The sequence below is a fragment of the Colias philodice genome, chromosome 1 (assembly GCF_061535455.1).
Source record: "Colias philodice isolate Cphi_HAF_F1 chromosome 1, ilColPhil1 Martin Lab GWU primary, whole genome shotgun sequence".
In the NCBI taxonomy this organism is placed as follows: Eukaryota; Metazoa; Arthropoda; class Insecta; order Lepidoptera; family Pieridae; genus Colias; species Colias philodice.
The window spans coordinates 7,933,328-7,955,918 of NC_143086.1; the positions used below are offsets into that span (position 1 = coordinate 7,933,328).

At 36.5% G+C, this 22,591-nt stretch overlaps 1 protein-coding gene and 1 long non-coding RNA gene across 2 annotated transcripts in view; one reads left to right on the forward strand and one right to left on the reverse strand.

Moving 5' to 3' along the window:
- LOC149491209 (uncharacterized) overlaps positions 1 to 22,591 on the forward strand; it is a 445,824-nt gene that overhangs the window by 377,262 nt on the left and 45,971 nt on the right. The gene's annotated exons all lie outside the window — the stretch shown is intronic.
- Positions 346 to 21,544, reverse strand: LOC149491224 (inositol polyphosphate-4-phosphatase type I A). The gene is made up of 19 exons (XM_089712998.1): positions 21,152 to 21,544; positions 20,922 to 21,077; positions 20,644 to 20,835; positions 19,421 to 19,572; positions 19,139 to 19,300; positions 18,574 to 18,929; positions 18,301 to 18,491; positions 17,920 to 18,076; positions 17,550 to 17,743; positions 17,358 to 17,473; positions 16,849 to 17,286; positions 13,768 to 13,927; positions 12,972 to 13,156; positions 12,369 to 12,580; positions 11,045 to 11,141; positions 7,811 to 7,997; positions 1,873 to 1,995; positions 1,268 to 1,403; positions 346 to 533 (listed from the first exon to the last, which is right to left on the reverse strand). Exons 1-19 carry the CDS (start codon positions 21,267 to 21,269, stop codon positions 401 to 403), a joined length of 3,465 nt encoding a protein of 1,154 aa, XP_089569124.1. The 5' UTR covers positions 21,270 to 21,544; the 3' UTR covers positions 346 to 400.

Consider the following 22,591-nt stretch of genomic DNA (forward strand, 5'->3'; position numbering starts at 1 on the left):
TTACGTTATGCAAAACGTGAAAATTCCTTATATAACCACTTTTGCAATGACACTTTGAGATACTAATACAATAATATGAAATTGGCATATTATTATTGTACAGAGAGAGACACAAAATACAAAGCATTTTTGTGTGACAAGTTAAGTACAATCCTTGCTATCCGACTTTTCGATACATGTTATCTCACTCGCACTGGTAGAAACAAATCGTTTTGTCTCTATCATTCCACGTGTAGGTGTATAATACGTCTTCATTTATAAATTTTAAGAGTGGTAATCGTTACATTATGTAGATGGTATCAAAGCCGGAACTATAAAATCAAAAATAAGATACCAATAAAATAAAAAAAGGAATTAGTTAACGTCGTCATGGAATGCTGAAAGAAAAGGATATATATTATTATGTCTGCGAGGATCCGTAAGTACCAGGCGGTGGTCTATACTCTTCAGGCAAAGCCATAACTTGCTTCTTTGTGAACGCGTACTTTTTTACGCCTATGTTCTTATATGTGTTTTCGCGACGGCAACCCTCGCTGAAATATCATTTATTTTTGTATTTAATATATTATGAATCTTAAACTAAAGTAGGGTTTATAATAAATTCAAATACGAGATCGTATGGGTATGAGATTTCTTAAATTTAAACAATTTAGGGGCAAACTTAATTAATTTTAGAACCCACTATCAGGAAATTTAAACTTGACGTCTCGGTTATAATATTACACATTAATCACTGCGTTTAGAAAAAGTACAAACATTCTTGACATGTTAGTAGTATTTTTATATATATTTATTACTAGCTGCGCTCCGCGGTTTCACCCGCGTGCCTCCGCTCCTGTTAGTCTTAGCGAGATGATATATAGCCTATAGCCTTCCTCGATAAATGGGCTATCTAACACCGAAAGAATTTTTCAAATCGGACCAGTAGTTCCTGAGATTAGCGCGTTCAAACAAACAAACAAACTCTTTATATATTTATAATATTAGTATAGATTACAATATAAGAACACATTATTTTGCATATCATTCTAATATAAACACGTGAGTTTTGAACAATATATGGATGAATATTTGTTACTCCTTCACACAAAAACTGCTGAACCGATATCCATGAAATTTTGCACACACAGAGGGTAAATTGGATTAGCACATAGAAATACTTTTTATCCCGAAAACCCCACGAGTACGGGAACTTTGCGGGTTTCCTTTTGACTACGCGGGAAAACTGGGGGCAAAAAGCTAGTACAAAATATATAATATAGCATACCTCCTCATAATATTAATAGCTTTCTTCATCTCATGTTCCGCGAGATGATATTCGGCAGACAGTATGGAACACTGTTCTAGTGTAACTGACATCCCGGTCCTGTCTTTGGCACTTTTGCACGATGTAAACCTTATACCTGAAACATTGGGATTATTCAAATTCTTAAAAAAATAGTGTTCATATTGGCATTTAGATTAGACTATGTTTAGGCCTCGGTTTCACTCACAAACAATGGGATAACTGTTTAGGCGTGAACGCGTAAAAGACAGACAGTTATTATCGCATTATGGTTTTTGAAGTGGAACTTCTTTAGGCGTGTTGAGAGTAAAATTTCAAGGTCGCGTCATGGCAATACAGTCATGTCATGGAGTATGGCGACGAATTTGGAATATATGAATCTTGCCAAAGAAGTTTCACTTCTGACACGAGTGCTCAGCACACACGCTCTTTTTTACCAATATTTGTGTCTAATGTTAAATTTTTGGTTCTAATGTTTGTCTGTTCACGTTCACACCTAAAACCACTGGATCGATTTTAATATAATTACTACAATCTAGCTGCTACCGAAACGAAGTCACAGGTAAAAGCTAGTTTAAATATATTACCGTTCATATGACGTGTAGCGAGTGCAGCTAAATGCAACACTTCTATATTCTTTGGCACTTTCTTATGCACGGCTATCTTGAGAGTCTCCATTACTTCTTCCAGTGGTTTCAGTCGAGATGAAGCTGTATTAAAATAAATAGATAATATAAAAGGATTATCGCCATTTATTTCAACAATATTCAAGTTAACTTTTGCCACAGTTGTGCATTCGCATTCCTTCTGATTGGTTGTGTTTGTACTAGCTTTGTCTTATCTTCGTACGTACTTCTTTGCACGGCTCGACCCGCGGCCGGGTCGAGTCAGCGCACTATGGAAAACGAGCCGTATGACTTAGACAATACGGGCGAACCTGGTGGAGTTGATATTGCGGAGATTAATGGAAGCGGATCGGAGGAACGTATTATTGAAAGCGGTGATGTATTAGATATGGGAACGGAGGATGTGAATAGGAAGAGGTCGAGGATACGGGAGGAGAATTCGTCGGAGGAGGATTGGAATATTGTTTCTAGAAAGCGTAAAGTTGTACGTGCAGGCAGCATAAACGAGTTGGAGGAAAAAATTGAAGTAATTGTCACAAGCAGTTCTGTGTTACCTAAACAGTTCACATTAGCTCGCTTATTCAGCGAAAATAAGATTGGCGGTATATGTCGTATTAAATATTTATTACAATATAAAATGAGCATTACATTCGAGGAGGAGAGATTTGCAAAGCGTTTTGTCGAGTGCAAGGCTTTTGAAGATTTGGGATGGAAATGTCAAAGGTCATCTGAGGTGGGGATGTCATATGGAGTGATTAAAAATATTGAATTGGATGTTTCTGAGGAGGAATTATTGCGTAATATATCAAGCAACATCGAATTAATTTCTGCAAAGAGATTAAATCAGAGAAATTTTAATGACAAGGGTGTGAGTTCTTGGGAGAAGTGCGAAGCTATCCGACTGTGTTTTAAAGGGTCAGCTCTTCCCAGTCATGTATCCATTTATGGCTTACGTATCAATGTGGATCCTTATGTTTTTTCTGTCACACAGTGCTCTCGATGTTGGAAGTTTGGCCATAGGCGTTTGGTGTGCCCTTTTAAGAAAGTTGTTTGCCCTAAGTGTGCTAAAAACCATGAAAACTGTACAGTTACATCATTCTGTTGTGTGAACTGTTCTGGTAACCACATGGCACTACAAAAAATTTGTCCGGTGTTTAAAAAAGAAAGAAGATTACGCGAGATAATGTCAGAATTTAACTGTACCTATAAAAAAGCGCTTACTATTTACGTGCCTCCTAGCCCATTACCTGTAGAACTACCCGAACCTACCCCCGCTATTTTAACTGACACTATGGAGAATCAAGATGTTGTGGGTGAAAAAAATGAACATCTAATGTCTCATCTGTTTGCTACCCCCCAGCCAGCTGCATCGAGAAATATTGGTATCCGCCGGAAGCAAAGGAGACAGAAAAATGCCATGTCTGGACGGGATACGCCATTTCCCTCGATGGAGGATATATCTTCAGCACAAATGGATATCCAAGACCACACACATCAAAGACAACAACAGCCACAGCCTTCAAGACTAAGTGAGGAAGGTAGAAAGGAACTGGTGGAAGGATTAAGTTTCTTTCGCCTCTTGGCCAAGTTGTGTAATGTCGCATTTAGTAAACAATCACTTGACGAGAAAATTCATCAGATAGTTACAATGTGCACGCAGTGGATTATATCTAAGGTAGTGAGTAGTTTTTCAATTGAAGATTTATTTGAGTCATTAAAAAATAATGGATGATGACGATCGAGTTAGCATTATTAATATTATACAATGGAATTGCCAGAGTTTACGCCCTAAGCTCATTAGTTTGGAATCTTTACTTAATCATGAAAAAATTCATATTGCTGTGTTAAGCGAGACATGGCTTATGCGTGAGTCTGATTTGAGAATAACAGATTATAACATTTTTCGCTCCGATAGAATAGATGGTTATGGTGGAGTAGCTATTCTCACGCATAAGTCTGTTAAGTGTATCTATAGTAGTCATCAAAGTTCGAATGTTGGTATTGAATTGTTGCATATTAAAATTCTTAATTGTCGGCATATTGAGCATATTTTGAGTGTTTATTGCCCATCTACTGTCCCGACTTCTCAAAATGATTGGGATTATGTGTTTTCTGGTTTCGGTGGTAAAACTTTAATTCTGGGTGATTTTAATGCACACCATGTTGGTTGGTCTTATAAATCTGATCAAAGAGGGGCACAGGTTCTGAACGCATCGATAGATAATAATTTTATTTACCTAAACAATGGAAACTTCACAAGATTGCGGCTCGTTGATGGTGTTCTACAACAATCCACTCCTGATATATCTTTTGTCTCTACAGATTTGGCAACTTTGTTTTCTTGGAAAGTCACTAACGAGTCATTGGGAAGTGACCATTTAATTATAAAGCTGTCATCGTCCACATATGATAGACGATCGTTTATTAAACGTAGGAATTTCAATAATTGTGATTGGGATGCCTATACTTTATTTTTAGAACAATCATTTAATAACTTTAATGTTCCCTCAAATTTACAAGACTTTTATGATTTATTTGAACATACTTTGGTATCTGCTGCTGATAGACTAATTCCGTATAAGAAAATACCCCAATTCTTTTGTGATAAATTTAAACCTAAACCCTACTGGAATGCAGAAGTTTCAAAGGCGGTTGCTGAACGTCGTTTAGCTCTGTCAATTTTTAGAAGCTGTCCTTCTCCTGCAAATCTAGACGTACTCAAAGAAAAGATTTCTAATGCTCAAAAAATTATTCGGATCGCAAAAAATAAATCTTGGCAGCGCTTTTGTACTTCTATTGATCACTCCACCTCATCTTCGGACATGTGGCGTAAAATGAAGTGGCTTAAAGGGCATCATGTTAGATCGACTGGATACATGGTAAGTAAAGATAGGGCGGAGGCTTTACTTGTAAATCTAGCGCCTATGTATGTGTGCCCTGCACAACCTACCTTTTCGTCCAGGAATACTAAACTAGAATCAGCAATAACTATTCAAGAACTAAATAATTCTATTAAAAAATCGGATACTGCCCCGGGGTGTGATGACATTTCATTTTCAATGATGCGACACTTACCGATGGTGGGGAAGCTTTTATTACTTCAATTATACAATGCCTTTTTATTAACTGGTTTTGTGCCCTCCCAATGGCGTACAGCAAAGATAATTCCTATTCCTAAACCTAACTGCGAAGTCAATACTCCGCCTGCATTTCGTCCTATCGCTTTATTATCGTGCATTTGTAAAATTTTCCATTCAATTCTAAATAAAAGGCTAGAATGGCATTTTGAATCGAATGATCTTTTCTCCCATAGTGTTGTTGGTTTCCGTCGTTCTCGCGGTTGTTTTGACAGTCTTACATTTCTTGTGTCTCATATTCAATCCAGTTTTTCAACAGGCGCTGCAACTGTAGCCTGTTTCTTTGATATCAAAAGTGCCTATGATAACTTGGATATAAGTGCTGTGTTAAAAACTTTAGATGAGGTAGAAGCCGGGTCAAAAATTTGTAATTATCTTTGGTCGTATTTAAGTGAAAGGCGTCTCAGGATTGAAGCTGAGGGTGGAGTTGTGACGAGATCTACCGGACGGGGCTTAGCTCAAGGCGACCCAATTTCACCATTGCTTTTTAACGTTGCCACGTATCAAATTTGTAAAAATATTCAGAGTGTTAAAATGTCTCAATATGCCGATGATTTTGTTCTATTTGCGTCAAATAAAAATTTGTTTCGTGCTGTACAGGATGTGCAATCAGCGGGAAACATTTTTATTGATTTTCTAAATAGTTTGGGTCTTTCAATTTCAACTTCAAAAAGTAAAGTGTGTGTGTTCAAAAGGGGAACTAATAGAACGTTAGTAGATTTAAGTTTTGATAACGATTTGTTACCTGTAGTGAATGAAGTCAAATATTTGGGCATGTGGTTGGATTGTTCTTTAAGATGGAAAAAACACATAGAGGAGATGGTTGTTAAAGTGTCTAGGCATATTAATATTCTGAAAGTATTGGCTGGCCCCGGTTGGGGGATTCATCAAAAACATATAAGACGGCTTTATATTTCTCTCATTCGTAGCCGAATAGATTTCGCTTGTTTTTTATATGATAATGCAGCTAAAAGTACATTGCTCAAATTGGATAAAGTTCAAAACCAGGCTTTGCGTGTAATAGGTGGCTATATACGTAGTACCCCTATTCATGTTATGGAGAATGACCTTTGTCTTCCTCCTCTGTTTATTCGAAGAAGGTATCTGGCGGGGAAGTTTTGGCTAAAGTGTAGGTCGTGTAAAAATAGTTTAGCAACTACGGCGCTAAATGAACTGTTTTCACTGAGTCGATCAAGGTATTGGAATAATAAAAAGCTTCCCCTTCTTGTTCGATCGCAAGCCGGATTATCTTCGTTGAGTTTACAGAGTTGTGGTCGACTTGAGATGTTCTCGATAGACACTTGGGTTAGTAATATTAATGTTCAGGATTTTATTTCAGATACCATCCCGTCAGTAGATCGTGCCAAACGCACTTACCATCATCGTACTCTTGAGGCTATTTGTTCCCAATTCATCCTTAATAAATATGGAGCACATCATAAAATTTACACTGATGGCTCTAAATGCGCAAGTAGTGGTGGTGCGGCCGTGTTGGATTCATTTCTTGGATGCAGCCTTAAGTTCAAAGTTGATTCAGAGATATCCATTATGCATATGGAATTGATTGCTATCGCGGAAGCTTTGGCTTATATTCAATCTTTAAATTTCGGACATTTTGTCATTTTAACTGACTCTAAAAGCTCATTGCAACATTTGGCTCGCTGTGCCTCTCAAGTGAGAGGAGTACCGATTGCCTATAAAATTTTAGAGTTAATTTTGAACTTAAAAGCTAATAATAAGGAAGTAATCTTACAATGGATCCCTTCTCATATTCAGCTCAAAGAGAACGATGAGGTTGATTTATTAGCCAAACAAGCAGCAATAGATGGGGTACCCTTGGAGGTCGCTCCATTGTACTCGGATCATTTTAAATATGTGAAGGATAAATGTCTATCCGATTGGCAGGAATATTTTGATGAACGATCGCGGGAGAAAGGAATTTGGCACAGAACAATCCAACCACATGTACCTCGGTACCCATGGCTTGATGAGATTGTATGCGATAGGAGGACGTTGACAACTATTTTAAGATTACGTTCGGGACATATTCCATCGAATAAGTTTGCACATTTAATGCAGAAAGCCGATTCTCCGTTGTGCAATGATTGTGGTATTGTAGAAGATGTGCAGCATATTCTCTTGGAGTGTGTTCGGAACGCGCAATTTAGACAACAAAATAATGTCTTCCGCTGTATTAACAATGTCGGTTGTGTGAACAGCATTCTCACTTGTCCCTCGTCGGCAGAGGTGCGGGTGCTGGTCAGACTGACCGATGTTGGATTACAAAATTGATTGCATTGTTTACTGTAGTTTGTACTTATATTTTTTATATTTAAGTGTTGATTGTTAATGGAATTTACGGGACGACGTGGTCGCTAAGCGACAAAGTCCCTTGAAAAATAAAGAATAAAAAAAAAAAAAAAAAAAAAAAACTTTTGCCAATTTTAGTACATTTATAAGTATAAATTATTGGATAGTAGATGCACGTTGTATATGAATTTCACGACAAACTTATAAGAAAAATCTTTTTTTTTTCTCAATCATTAGACAATTTTTTTACGAAAACATAAAAAATCAAAAAACCATATTACATACTTAAATTAAAACATACAAGATTGAAATTTGATTATAATGCACTAGTATATTGTATTAAATTTTCAAATCCATGAATTACAAATGACAAAACATACCTACATACAAACTAAATATCTGGTAAATTAAATATCACTTTACCAAAGTTAAAGTATTAATAAAATACATACCTCTATTAGCAGCCAGATAATCAGCTGGGAATATTTTACAATACTTATGATAGTATTTGTTCAGCCGATCCAAATTATCGTTATTAGAGTGATACTGGGGCGTGGTCTCGCCGAGAGCTTCGGCTAACGTCGCTTTCTCGTTTATACCGATGTTGAAGAACACCGCCGTTATTGTGAAACTTAAGTGCTGTGGAATTAATAAAATTTTTAAGCTAAGCTAAGCGCGGGGACCGAATCCAGAAATTGCGTAACGAAAAACCTCACGCTCCCCACTCCGACGGGCGCAGAGGTGTGGCTTGAAGGCATAGCATGCAACAGCTTTACCGCGGCAGTCCCCGAGTGCCACACGTCTTTTTTTTATACTTTTACAGCCGTACAAATAAACGAGTTATAACATTTTATGAAAAGAATAAACTAAGAATAAGGAAAAATCATACAAATAAACACGTAATAAATGAAACATAGTATAACGTCGTAATAAGTATTCATACTAATGCTATTTCGTCCTTATTCCGGCTACCACCCTAGTATAAGTCTGACATAACCGAGTTATAACCATTTAGAACCTATCTTTTAGTACATTGTGCTGTGTTTTACTAGTTTTAGAAGCAATTTTCAATCTAAATTTGAGATAATAGCAATGAGAGTAATACGAGAAGTAGAATAAGTTGAGCAAATTAATAATTTCATTACGTATTGAAATGGAAAATTTTGTATGAAATGTCAAAATCTTAGGTCAAAATATACGAAATTATGAAAAACCCTTTTAATATTTATAATGATTTATTTATTTACGGCATGCGCCAAACCATACATACATAAAACTTATTTCTAAACTTATCACAATAATATAAACTTTCGTTGAAAATATAAATCTTCTAAGTCTGGAGTTGTATGTTTTGAGTACATGTGTTATTTGGCAACTCTCTATCTCAATGTGGGTTTATCTTCTGTTCTCCAGATATTGGATAGCGTTCTCTTTCATTTGCTTGCATATTTAATGATATATTTAAATTATTTCCAATAAATATTAAAAAAATAAATAAACAGAACATCGTATGATGAAACTTCACAACAAATTCGACGAAGTCAAACGAGCGTCAAAATGACAGCACCAAGGCTTAACCGTAGACAATTTCAATGTTTTTCATAATTTTATGAATGAATTGCTACGTTGCCGCTTCGCGCCTATTGCATAGCGTGAGCATAGTTACATCGACGTTATTCCAAATATTATTATTTTGTAAGAAATTATGACATCCTTATTCTTTATTTATTCTTATCATATCTATTCATTGCATAAGGTTTGAATAAGCAAGTTTTTATTTGTACGGCTGTTGAAGTGAAACTTATGTAGGTGTATTGAGAGTAAAATTTCAAAGTCGCGTCATGGCAATACCGTCACGTTATGGAATAAGCTGACGATTTTGGTATCTTTGAATCTTCTTAAAGAAGTTTCACTTCTGACACGTGTGCTCAGCACACACGCTCTTTTTTATTATGATCTACTACCCGACGTGGTTCCGGGTGAACACGCGGGCAAAAGTAAATGTTTCATTAAGGTGCATTGGAATAATTCGCCCTACAGGGCAAAAACAATTCTTATTATTAAATTAATACGTTACTAGTGATTTATTAAGCAAAAATGTATGCTAATATTATCAAACCTATATATCTTTCTGCAATACCTTCACGATACTTGCAATAAAGCGATACTCTAAAGTAGGGTTGTAACGGAACTCCGCCTCCGCCTCCGTTACTGCGGAACTTCCGCAAAGAATTTAACCTCCGCCTCCGCAAAATTTATGCGGAGTCATATCGGAAGTTCATTTACGATCACAAACAACGCGCAAGGAGCGACGCTAGGCGACGCGGCCGCTCGGCTGCGTGTTTTCAAGTGAAATGGTCGAGAGTTTGCTTAAGCCGCGGGAACACGGCCAAGCGGGTGGTGGGAGTGTGAGTGAATGAATAAAGCTGGGTATCGACTTCGCGCTCCTGGCGCGCGCGCCATGAATGACCGCGCCGAGAGTGCGTTCCGCGGAGCGCGTTCCAAATAATTGAAGTATATCAACTAAGCGCGCCTGGCGCGCGTGGCAACTGTTCCAGTGTTTGACCGTTCATCATGGAAGCTAGTCGTGTACGAGCAGCAGCACCATTTTTTTCTTTAAATCCGGCACAGGGACTCCCATTTCACTACTGATTTCTCTCCAACCAATAAATCACTCAGAGAAGATCTCTAAGCGATTTATTATGATACGAAGAAATTTTACTGTTCCACAAAACTTCTTTCGTACCATATAGCTGAATTAATTTACGGCAACTTTGGTTATCCATAATAATTATTACTCGGAGCGCAACAAACACAAAAAATACGACAAACCCGTCTCCATTGGCGCGCGCGCCACGTTTGATGCGCGGTAAAAAACCGACACCCGACGGAACGGACCGCTCCGCGTTCGACCGCTCCAACGAACATTTTGGCGCGCGTTCCAAACTGGTATCCATTTCACGCGGCTGGAGCGCGCGCCAATGTTCGACCTCTTGGAGCGCGAAGTCGATACCCACCTTAACAGGAATCAACTTGTCAAAGCGTTCGGTACAGCGTAGTTGCAATTGAGCCGTGATTGTTTTAAGTAATTTTGTGCGTAATTATTAGTTATTGTTATTTAAATAACGTGATGAAGCCGAAAACTAATGTACACATTATCTATGCTAATATTATAAAGAGGAAAGGTTTGTATGTATGTATGTATGTATGTATGGTTTTCACGCATAAACTACTGGACCGATTTTGATGAAATTAATATTTAATGAAATTTGGCACAGATAATCTTTAGACCCTGAGAAAGAACATAGGCATATTTTATTGCGAAATATGTACCACGGGCGAAGCCGGGGCGGACCGCTAGTATACATATAATATAAATAAATGTTGCTGACTCTATTAATCATAAATTTATTTATATTTTCCCAACAAATTTCACCTCCGCCTCCGCCTCCGTTAACCTCCGCATCCGCAGAGGCGAACCTCTTCACCTCCGCATCCACCTCCGCCTCCGCTAAGTAGGCCTCCGTTACAACCCTACTCTAAAGTGGTATTCACAATTTTCCGAAATTACCCCACATCCAAAATACCCCCAATGCACTATACTCATATACCACACAATATTTATTAAGAATTTGAATAGACTCTAAATAAAAAAAAATATTAAAATTATTGGTACTTTGACTTACCTCTTTTTTGGTAAATTTGGAATAAAGCGCGTCAGATACTGGAATATTAACCGTCAGACTTCCTCTCGCTCCAGATACTTGCGGTGTTGCAGTATTGCTATGAATAATTATTATTACATTAAAAATTATATTATTACAAGTGAATTGTCCCATAGAATATTTTTTCTACAATATAGTTGAGGTCCTGTGCACTAATTGGCAAATTATAGACGCATATGGCTGTAGTTATTTCTGACAAACATAGAACGTGGCCGCCCTTTGTGCAAATTATGCATTTTGCATACTATTATTTCTTATATTTTGAACAATAAAGAATTATAAATAAATACATAATATTAAAGACTTTTTTACGAATGGGACTTTTTTACTGCCCAATAAGTACGTAATCTTGTAAATTTCATAAATAAAAATTTTACTTTAAGCTTGAGCTAATTAGAAAAAAAAAGCTAAAAATAAATATGGCCGCAACACAAAATGGGTTCGAGGTTATTTTAAATGAAAATTAATTGTTTTCATTTTCATAATATAAATATTATGTCACAAACATAGTAAGGTCGTCCTTGACAAAGTTCCAAATCAACAGGCGATTGAACAAATAAATACATTCACAAGTGTTTTTCAAATGCGTACAAACTCCACGAAATGAATTTTACAATTACGTATTTTGTTTAAAATTCAGAACTAAATATACAATTAAACACACTGGAGAATAACTCAAATAAACAGACAAATTAATTTGAGAATAAAGAAGAGAACTGGGAAGAGTAAGGAAACGGGCCTCCGGCTCGCGAATTTCCAAAGCCTATATGATAATTTGAGTCATCGGACTCAAATGGTTGAGTTTTTGTTTATGCATATTACTCGACAAAACCAAATCTATCTCAGTAAAAAAGTGACTCATTTGTAATCCATTTGATTAGCATTCGTCGAGATACGAACAAAACCTAGTCGAGTAGAGTCCGGCTCCCTTTACACACTGGACGAAATATAGCAGCATTCGCATGCTACTATTTCACGCCGATTTTCTGTGGGTACCTTCCCTTGCAAGCTTGCCCAATACGTGCTGAAGCGTGTTCGAATCAACTCCCACATTCAAAGAGTGTGTGTGTATGTGTGTATATTTATTTTTGAAGTGAAAACTTCATTAGCGGCGTTGAGCACTTTTTCTGTAATGGGTATAAAATCTTAAACTCGCATCAGGACACGTGACCTGATCGAAAAAGCGTAAGACGGATACCATTCCAAAATATCAAACATGTTCAACGTTAATAATCAAGTTTTCACTTCTGCCGGCACTCCCGGAGTGCAACCCGTCTTTTTTTACCTGTGCCCAACTTTAGTAAGCGTGAAGAGAACAGTCTGCAGATCCTCCACCGCAACCACCATATCGCCCCACATCGCTTTCTCAGTGGAGTACAAACTCAACAGGCCCTCGAATCCGCACAAGGGTCCTAGATCCGAACTGAGCAGTTTCACGGCTATGTCGTGTGGTATCGAGTTGAACCAGCAGAGCAGGCCGGATGTCGCGGTTGCCAGCTGAAATAAAACATTCATTAAATAATTCCTTGCCTTCTCTGGGTTGGTTGAAAAATAAGATCAGGAATAATGTAGTGATTTAATAATGAGTCCAATAATTTAAGTTCGTTTGTAACCTTCAAAATATAAAAGTTTTCCTTTCATAAATTATTTGGTAGTAATAGCTAGAGATAAACTGGAATCCAATAAAAATTACATTAATTTAATGGAATTGTTTAAGCGGACGAAGTAGCAGTCAAATGGCAAGAGCTGAAAGTATCAATAAAAATCCATGCATGAATAAGAAACATAAATGGAATATTTCCATTAATTATCTTGCTCTGTTATATTACAAGTATGTTCGAAAATACTTGTAACCCAATAAAATCCACATTAAATACAAGAAACACACCGCCTGTGAGAAACACGTGTCTCTTCGTGTCTGCAGTGCGGCATGGTCCCGTGCCCAAGCGGGCGACTCGCAGCGCAGACGCAGCGCCGCGTGAGATATACGCGCCCAGTGTATGAGGCACTCGGCTTTACGACGGAACTCGTCTGTGAGCGCCCTTAGCGGATCTAATTGTTCCTCCAATCCATCTGCAAGCGAGAATACTTTTTTAACGTGATAACGTTTTTAAAATCGTTTTAGTCGGGTGACATGTTCAGAAACTTGTGTCACACCAAAACCTCACGAGCGCGATCGCAAGTACATATAACGAGAGAGATACGGACCGATCTCCCGTCTCATCTCGAGCGCTGCCACCAATAAGACGTTATCACGTAAACATCTCGATCGTAAACCTACTTTACAAACAACCAATTTTTTATTCTAAAAAGGGAAGCGCTTGACCACAGGCTAGCCTGATGGAAAGATAAGATGTGGTCTAAGATGGTAAGCGTTTCCCTAGTAGGTACAGGTTCACTCTTCGCTTGAACACGAACATCTTAACACACTTTTCTTTATTGAAGTGAAACTTCTTTAGGCGCGTTGAGAGTAAAATTTCAAGGTTGCGTCAAGGCGATGCCGTCACATCATGGAGTAAGGCGACGAATTTGGTATCTTTGAATCTTGCCTAAGTTTCACTTCTGACACGCGTGCTCGGCACACACGTCACTCTTCTATTTAAATAAGATACAAATGACAAATTCAAATCAATCCTTACATTATCAATTGTCATACATTTAATATAGTATATGACAAAATTTACCTTTATTCGACTCGATTATTTTGATAACAGACTCAACTACGTTTGCTAAACTAGCTTCGACATCCGCAGCGAAATTCTTCAAATAGGCCAGATTAGTTTCTCTAGTACTCGAATCGATCTGACCGATACTCGGTAGAGGTGACTCTTTAGGATCGGAACTCTGCAAATAAACGTCTTGTTACAATGTCAAGCTATTTGTATTTACAACATACAATAATAGTAGGGCAGTTAGAGCGGCCGTACACGGGCGGCTCGAGCAGTTAACGACTGAGCGACGTACTCGGACTGCTCGAGCGGTCGGTCGTTGACTCAAACTCAAACTCAAACATTTATTTATTCAATTAGACTTCTTCTAGAAGCACTTTTGAAACGTCATCAGGTACATATTTTTAACATTTACCACCGATTCGGAAAGCAGTATCTACGGAGAAGAATCGGCAAGAAACTCCGTAGTTGCTCTTTTTAATCATGTCAGTTTTACAATTTTACAAATTACATATGTAACATCATATATTATAGTAATATGCCAAAGAACTGTCCTGTGGTTTTTACGCGACAACCCTCCATGGGTTTTTTATCGTCCATATATTCCTTAATACTGTAATAGGCTCTCTGAACTATAGTCGAGCCATTTTAATAGGCAACATTTGACGTCTATCAATTTTATCTTCGAAGAGAGGTAACCTGCTTAAAAACATCGATTAAAGTGAATTAATCGATACGGATTTGAAACATTTGTAAATCGAATTTATTAATTTATGATGATTTTTGTTCACAAGTAATCAATGCATTCGATTCTAGATGTCAGATCTCGATTTTTAGAGTAACATCTCTGGTATTTAAAAAGAAAAAAGGTTTATTGACACAAAATTGTAGCGACGTTAGTTCTTCAATTCAGAAATTGTTTATTATGTTTAGAATGGTTCACCAGTAAAATGAAATCTTAAAATTACTTGTATCGGTCATTATTATTATAAATATGTAATCGTTATTGAAAAAAGTTAAGCAAATGTGCAGATCTAACAGAAAGAAATATCATGTTATTCTATGTTGTCGTTACTAGGTTACGTTGTTGAATTTTGTTGAACTGTCAAATGTTGCCTATTAAAATGGCTCTACTATAGTACATTTTTTATATTATTTTAAAATTTAGAACAACTAAACTCTTTAATATTATGAGGAATTTTGTTGTAAAAGCGTATACCTTGACCCATAAATGAATTTTTAACTTTAGCTAGCCGACTGCTCGAGCTGTCGCTACAACTGCGCAGTTGACGGCTTGAAACGGTCGCGACGGCTCGAGCAGTCCGTGTACAGCAGTGAACGAATGACCATAGTTCACCACGCGGTCGCGGCTTCAAGCCGTCGGTCTCAACTGTTTGAAGCGGTTCGGGTACGGCCGCCCTTAAACGTTTTCATACAAATAATCTTACGTCTGATTTTATAATCATGAAATCACTTCGCTCGCATAAAATTGTGTCACACTCGAACCTTTCCTTATACAAAGTTTTACTTTGTTTTGTTTTTCTCCTTCTTTATGATGAAATAGGAAAACAGAGAGATTCTAATTTTAGTATAGATTCGCCTGACACATGTTTTTAATGAAAGATTGTTTTAATGAAAGATGATAGTATTTTAATATTAAATTCCCTAGTCACAGTGTTGGTTACCATAATACTCGGAAACTGCTTGACCAATTTTTATGAGATTTAATATTTATAGATACCCCTAAGTGCTAAGCAAAACAAATTTTGCCAGATTGAATGGTGTTTTCATTAAAATAATTAATTGAGATTTGGAAACAGACAGTTAATATATTATATGGACATCGCAAAGCTTGTAATGAAAAAATATGTACCAACAATAGCTATAATGTTAATCAGTGATTATTTAGCTTTCTTATAAGAAAAGTTAAAATAAATCGATCAACTATTTTTGGAGATATAACAAACAAACAAGAAATCAATTGCTTTCTGTTTATTACACCTATTATTTTAAGTACATAATAATAAATCTAAATAAATTATAATAGCATTGTAAATATTAATAGTTTGTAGGCATGACTTAGTACATTTGACTGGTAAGTACATTAAACTAGGATCTCTTTGCAGTCTGTTTAATATCATACATTTTATAAATTCGCATTATATTGCAGCAATAGCATTTCATCGTATCTATTAAATAAATAAAAGAAAGTCGTGTTCATTACATCACGTATACCTAAAGATCGGCTAAGTGGATTTTAATCATTTATGGTTAGTTGGACTGGACTCTGGGATTAGGATAATAATATTATATAATTACAATAATAATTACTATAACAGGATAAATATATCAGAAGGAAAATACGCTTGTAAATATATTACACGAATGGTTTCATGAATACTTTATATTAACACATTCACAGTGTACCATAAATGGAATATTGCCCGAATATTACCGTATAAATACGTAATGTACATATTTGATATTTCATATATTCTTATATATAAAAATGAATCGCAAAATGTGTTGGTAAGCGCATAACTCGAGAACGGCTGAACCGATTTCGATAATTCTTTTTTTATTATATTCCTTGAAGTACGAGGATGGTTTTTATGTAGAGAAAACGTAAATATGTACCACGGGCGAAGCCGGGGCGGACCGCTAGTAACTTATAAATATTGATACGGTCGGTCTGTAAGATGTGGTCAAAGTCATAAAACAATATTTAACAAAAAGCTTTTTATGAACTGCACTGCACCAAAACAACCTAAAGAATCGCATATTTCAAATTAATATTCGCATTGCTTTAAAATACCATGTATGCACTCCTGACACTCCACAAAAAAAAACATACCATACAATCGCTCCGCTACGTGAAATAAAAATAACAAATACATTTGCATTTATAGAAATAAACATATTCGCATAATCTTTACAATAATCTTACGCTTTGAATATAAATAAAGTTTTACGCAAATCAATTACATCTATAGGTACTGAATAACAAATTTATATTATATACAAGACGTATGATCGAGTAAATCTCAAAATAAAATTTATATAACGAATTCACAAAACAATAAAAGAAACATTTACCTTTCGCTTCATGCTTCCGCTCAAGCTTTCCATAAGACACCGATACGACACTTGTTCTAGTGACGAGGCATTTTTGAAATCATGTCTTAAACTGCCATGTCTCGGTCTATTGCCGTCGAACTTGGACGAATCCTCTTTGCTTTTAACAGGCGACCTCACTGATCTGAACGAGAGGTTAAGCTTATTCCTTTCTGTGCTATTGAAGTAATCGTGGTTGAACTGTAGGTCTGATGGTTCTATGATACTTTTTATGGAGTTTTGGGGTTTGGAACACCTATTGTGACACATGTTGGGCACACTGGACGATAAGGAAGGTCCTTCTACCGTCGGAGTTGTTTCCTTGGAACTGGAACTCGACGACGCATCCATTGTATCACAATCCGAACCGGTGTCGAAGACGCCCAACTGTTCCGTAAGTTGCATTATCGTGGATATTGTCTGCAATCAATTGAACCTTAAGTACAATAAATACTAATTGTACTATACTAACATCAATTCCAATTAATTACCGGCTTGTCACCATCCTCGCTGCAACCGTGTTTAGGCCAACCGATGATGGCTAACGACTCTTCTATTACTTTAGGTTCCCATAACGCTAACATCCCTTTCGTTTTAGTCTTAATCACTGAAAAGAAATACCCTATTAGTTCATCTCTTTCCAAACTCGATCAACCAAAGAATTAGACACAAAATATACAAACCTTCCGTAATATGTCGCACTTCGATACATTGGTTCGCTTGTATCAGAACGACAATTCTGTCCATGTCAGTAACGATCTCATCCCGGAGCGTCCTCAAAGCCATCACGTTATCATATTCAGTCTGTATTTTATTCGCCGCCGCTGAATTCAGCGCTGCTTTAGTACTGTTTATGTCCTTAACTTGTTGTACTAATCTGAATGTGGAATATTTATTTAAGAAAATTATCTTTCCTTTTCCAATTTAAGAACTTCGATTTTTTTTTCCCTATTTAATAACTTCGGTTTTAACCAGTTGTTTTAAATCTAAAAACTAGTTGATATTCATATCATGACAAAAAAAAACTAACAAAAAGACTTGAAAAAATCGAACCTAATAAGGCCCCCAGTTCTTTCTGCTTTATGCGTATGCGCAGCGAACGCACCAGCCGTGATAATGTCATGAAATCCAGTTTTATTCAGCGTGTCATTGTGTACCCACATCCTTTGAAGGTGTAAGTTAACCGGTGCAAATTCTAAACTCGAATCATCTGTATTGGAATAAAATAAAAATTGTGTAAAAATGGTCAGACAATAAAATTTTATTGGCGGAGTTCCAACTTATGGGGTGGAGCCATTAATTAAAAGAAGAACAAGAAAATAAAATTTGTTATGTTTCAATTTGGTAGAACCAAATATGGAGGAATCTTCTATAAATTATCTTAGCATCTGTAACATATAGTCCTGTCTAATTGTGTTATGTATCTATACTAACCTTTCTTACAACTTGCTTTGAAGTACGCATGTTCAGCTTGTTGCAAACATTTCTTGGAGTGTGAATAGTGCTTCAGCAAGGAAACGTGTATACTGGCGAGATCTAGCTGTTTATTTTGCCAATTACTACAAATATCACCCACAGATAACAATTCGTCCAACAATTCCTTTTCTCTTTGAATGTAAATATCCCTAAAAATATACAGATATGAATTCCGCTTTCGTGTCTCAAAAAACATTTACTTATAATTTCATTTAAATTGAATAAACTTACAACAATTGCATCGGCAGTTGATAACAAAGTTTCGGTTCCGCCATTATTTCGTGAACATTAATATCGCCACCCAGTCCCGAATGAAACTTGTATGTCATGTGGTGACTATTCACAAAATTTTGCTTCAACATACTCCCGTACGAAGGGAATTTCAATTTCAACCCCAATCTCGGTGGCAACGATTGAGATCTTCGATGGCACTGTACTTTTTGTGGGTTGTCTAAGCAATTTCGATCGTTGGTGTGACACGGGCTGTTCCCAGTACATGACGGTTCGAGACTCCAGCCGTTCACAGTTACAAAACCGACTGTTTTATTATCACGTGTTTTTAAAGCTACTCGAAGTCTTTGTGATTCCTAAAATAACACGTTAATTTAATGCATTAACATGTACCACAATAATGAGTTGTTGAGGCCAAGGTTCAATGGCATCTAACTATGTTAATGCACAGCAACAACTGTTGTTTTGTCCCATAGTTATCACTTATCACATTACAGGTTATTGTAGTCTACCTCCAAATGACTATAAATAGTTACAATAAAAAATCCAATTCTATTCTGCTTACCTGTATTGTACTCAATTGTAGAGTTGTATATCCCATTGGAACAACAGTTTCCGAAACTCGTTCCTTAACATCATACACCACTATTCGGACCATAGCTTTCCCCGTGAGACCATCACTGGCCCGAAATAACACTGTCTTTGAAAAGCAAGGATTACTGCAAGTCTAAAAAATATTTTTTTCTATATAACTCAATAGTAGATTGCACAAAATATTATGAAACAATTACCATACACATAATGTAATATGTTATTGAGGTACATAATAATCAAAATATATCCTTACTTCAACTATTTCTGTTGATCCATATTTAATACACAGCTCTTTAGAATATCGTACATATATAACAATAACTGGAGATGGAGGTCGTCCATAAGTATCACATAATAAATTATCACATGACAAAGCCAACTCACATAATGGCACTTCATTCATATCTGGAATTAAGAGATAATTTATTTTTTTAATTAAACATATAGTCTTTTTGTATGTTATGTTTTCATACTTAAGCGTAAAGAAAACAAACAGACAAAGATTCATACAACCGCGTCGTTGAGTATACAAAGCGCTGTACGCACCGCGCCGTCACCGGTGATGTGACGTCCCGGTCGGTCCCGGTCGGGCGGGATTCACTACTGTGAATCACGCCCGACCGTTGCGTCCAGAAAGAAAGTACCAACGTGCGAGCATTTGGGGACGACTTCGATTAACGACGACACGACGCGACATAGGTTCTTTCTCAATGTCTTTCTATGAAACTGTATGATGAGAGATGATATGAGGTATAACAGACCACGCGACACAGAAACTACGCGCCACGAATTTCGGCGAATTTGACCATTCGGCAAATGTGTCGCGCCTTGTCGTGTCGTGTAGTTACGCCTACTGCGATTTACTGGTGACTAGTATCTCACTAGCGCGCGAATGAAGTCGCGGAACGATTCGCGACGAATTCGCTTCTTCTGGACAAGATCTAAATACTGGCTTACAGACTCTTGGCCCGCAGTGTCATATACTATAACTTGTTATTCATAAAAGTGTATAAGTCGCAGTCATCTTGTTGAACCTTTTATTTAATTGAATGACTAGCGCCTTCATTGAATGACGACATTTAATTGAATGAGTAGGCCGAACCAACTTTGATTTAATAAACGTCACCCAATGTCCAAATAGTTAGGGGATTGTAACATAGCTTTTTATACACAGCAGATATAATACCCGGCATATTGTTGAATGACTAGCGCGTTCATATTGAATATGACTGACAACCAAATTAACTAGTCATTTATTGTTAAGAAGTAATTAGAATGAGTCATGAGTGAAGCCTGGCTTTGAGTGTCTGAAAAATAAGTGATTTGTGCTTCTCATGCAATAGCAAAAAAAACAATCAATAATTTTTTTTTCATTTCTAAAAAACTGACTGTGAAGAAAATAGATTTATCAGTACAAATAATATCTTGTATATGCATATATATATATAAAAATATATAAAGCATTTCTACACTTACCCAAAACTATGCCTTTCTGAGATCTATAGACAGACACATCAACAATAGGCCTTATCCTATTCAGTTTTTCTCGTAGTGCTACAATTTGTGAACTAATTATATCATAAGGTGCCATTTGCAAAGATTTTACCCAGAGGGTTCTTTCAGATTCTTGAAATGTTGCTAGCCTATAGCACACACCATTATCCCAAACTGTATTAAGAACAAAAAAAATATCATTTGATTTATTGAGCACAATCAACAATATACAATTAGTATTAAAATTAAGCAATATTTACCAATGTGAAAAGGCCAATAGCCATTCTCATCACATGCCTGAAGTTTTATAACATGTTTTCCAAGCACAATTACACCAATTGGCTCATACCATGGTTCAGAACCTTTTAAATAAAATAGAAGATTTCCTCTTAAACGAAACCACCTTATGGAACATCCTAAAAATTATAAATTTATTTTATGAATGGCCAGTATACATTAAATAACATAAAAAGTTAAAAACGTTACTGACCTTCGGAGCGACGAAAGAAACCGTCTTGTTTTTCTTTCATCACCATCACACCTTCACGATCGAAGTTCGGTGAAGTCTGAGATGCTATAGAAGCTAACTCTTGCTTATTGTATCTCATGATTGTCACATAGTTTTGAAAATCAAAAAATAGGCAATACAATAAATTTTATGAAAAATAATCTCGGAGATTGGGTGTGTACTTGTTTATTCGAAAATAATATTGTACGAGACATACTAAACAAACATAAGAAAAACATGAGACGAAAAGATGGTGCTGTTTCTAGAATGCAATTATAATTATTTTAATGTAGTCACGCATTGGTTTGTTTTAATTTCTAATCACTATTCACCTCACGCTATGGTCAAAATAAACTACATAAATCTCTATGACAATCACTTCCCCGAGTACTGAGCAGATGACATTTCAGCAAATGAGTATGACATTTGACAGTTGACTTCCACAGAGAAGATAAACCCCCTACTACAGTAAAAGACAATAAATCAAAATAGGTAGGTACTTCTTGGTAGGTACAATCAATTAATTATTAATAATGCTAATAAATGTGTCTTTAATGTGTAGGCAAGAGTTAGTTATAAAAATGTGAGAAAAATTATACGGACCTCGTATCTGGCATTGACTGTTTTTATTTTAACTTGTTAAATAATTCTATATTCAAAAACATTTCACACATTTTTTATTTGATATCCTAAGGATATCTAAAAATACACTGGAGATTGCACTATGAACGTTTACTTGTCACGCGAAGGTATGACCTTGAATGACGCCTGGTTGTTTTTTTGTCCCTTTCACACCTAACTTGGCAAGTTGGTGTGACCGGTAGACCGGGCTCCAAGGAGATCTTCGTTTGCATAAATAGCGGACCTAAATCTGACTTCTGATATACAGGGTGTCACACTTTTGGTATACTAAGCTCAAAGGAGGTTATAGTTTTGCATACGCTGAGTACGTAAAAAATACTTATAAAATTCCAGACGCATTATTTTTTCGGATAGATGAATTTTAAAACTCTATGTATACACCCCTAACAAGCAACACGCCCAAATTTGCCATCCGCACGTGAGATATCGTTTAAGATTATGTTTTCATAGACAAAATGCTCACATTAGAGAAGCGGTATATGCCGGCTGCGCGAAGCTAGAGAAGAAAACATAGATTTTCAGGAAAAATTTAGCAAAAAAATTATGACGTAATTTTGTATTTTTTACGTGATCAGTGTATGCAAAACTACAAGTCCCTTCGCGCTTAGTATACCAATAGTGGGACACCCTGTATATTGTATAGATCCCAGACATCCTATAGACAGATGTTGCCAACCAGTTTTGTGGTCCCCCTCCCCGCACCCCGGTAATTAAATATGGCATACAAAGAAAAAAATAAACATTTCCAAAACATGCCGCGTGGGGTATCAAATGAAAGAG

Coding starts and splice junctions, on each gene's coding strand:
- LOC149491224 (XM_089712998.1), bottom strand. CDS start 21,269: ATGAGATACAATAAGCAAGAGTTAGCTTCTATAGCATCTCAGACTTCA. Junction 11,142..12,368: donor CTTACTAAAGTTGGGCACAG/GTAAAAAAAGAC, acceptor AATTATTCATAG/CAATACTGCAACACCGCAAG. Junction 7,998..11,044: donor CCAAATTTACCAAAAAAGAG/GTAAGTCAAAGT, acceptor TTAATTCCACAG/CACTTAAGTTTCACAATAAC.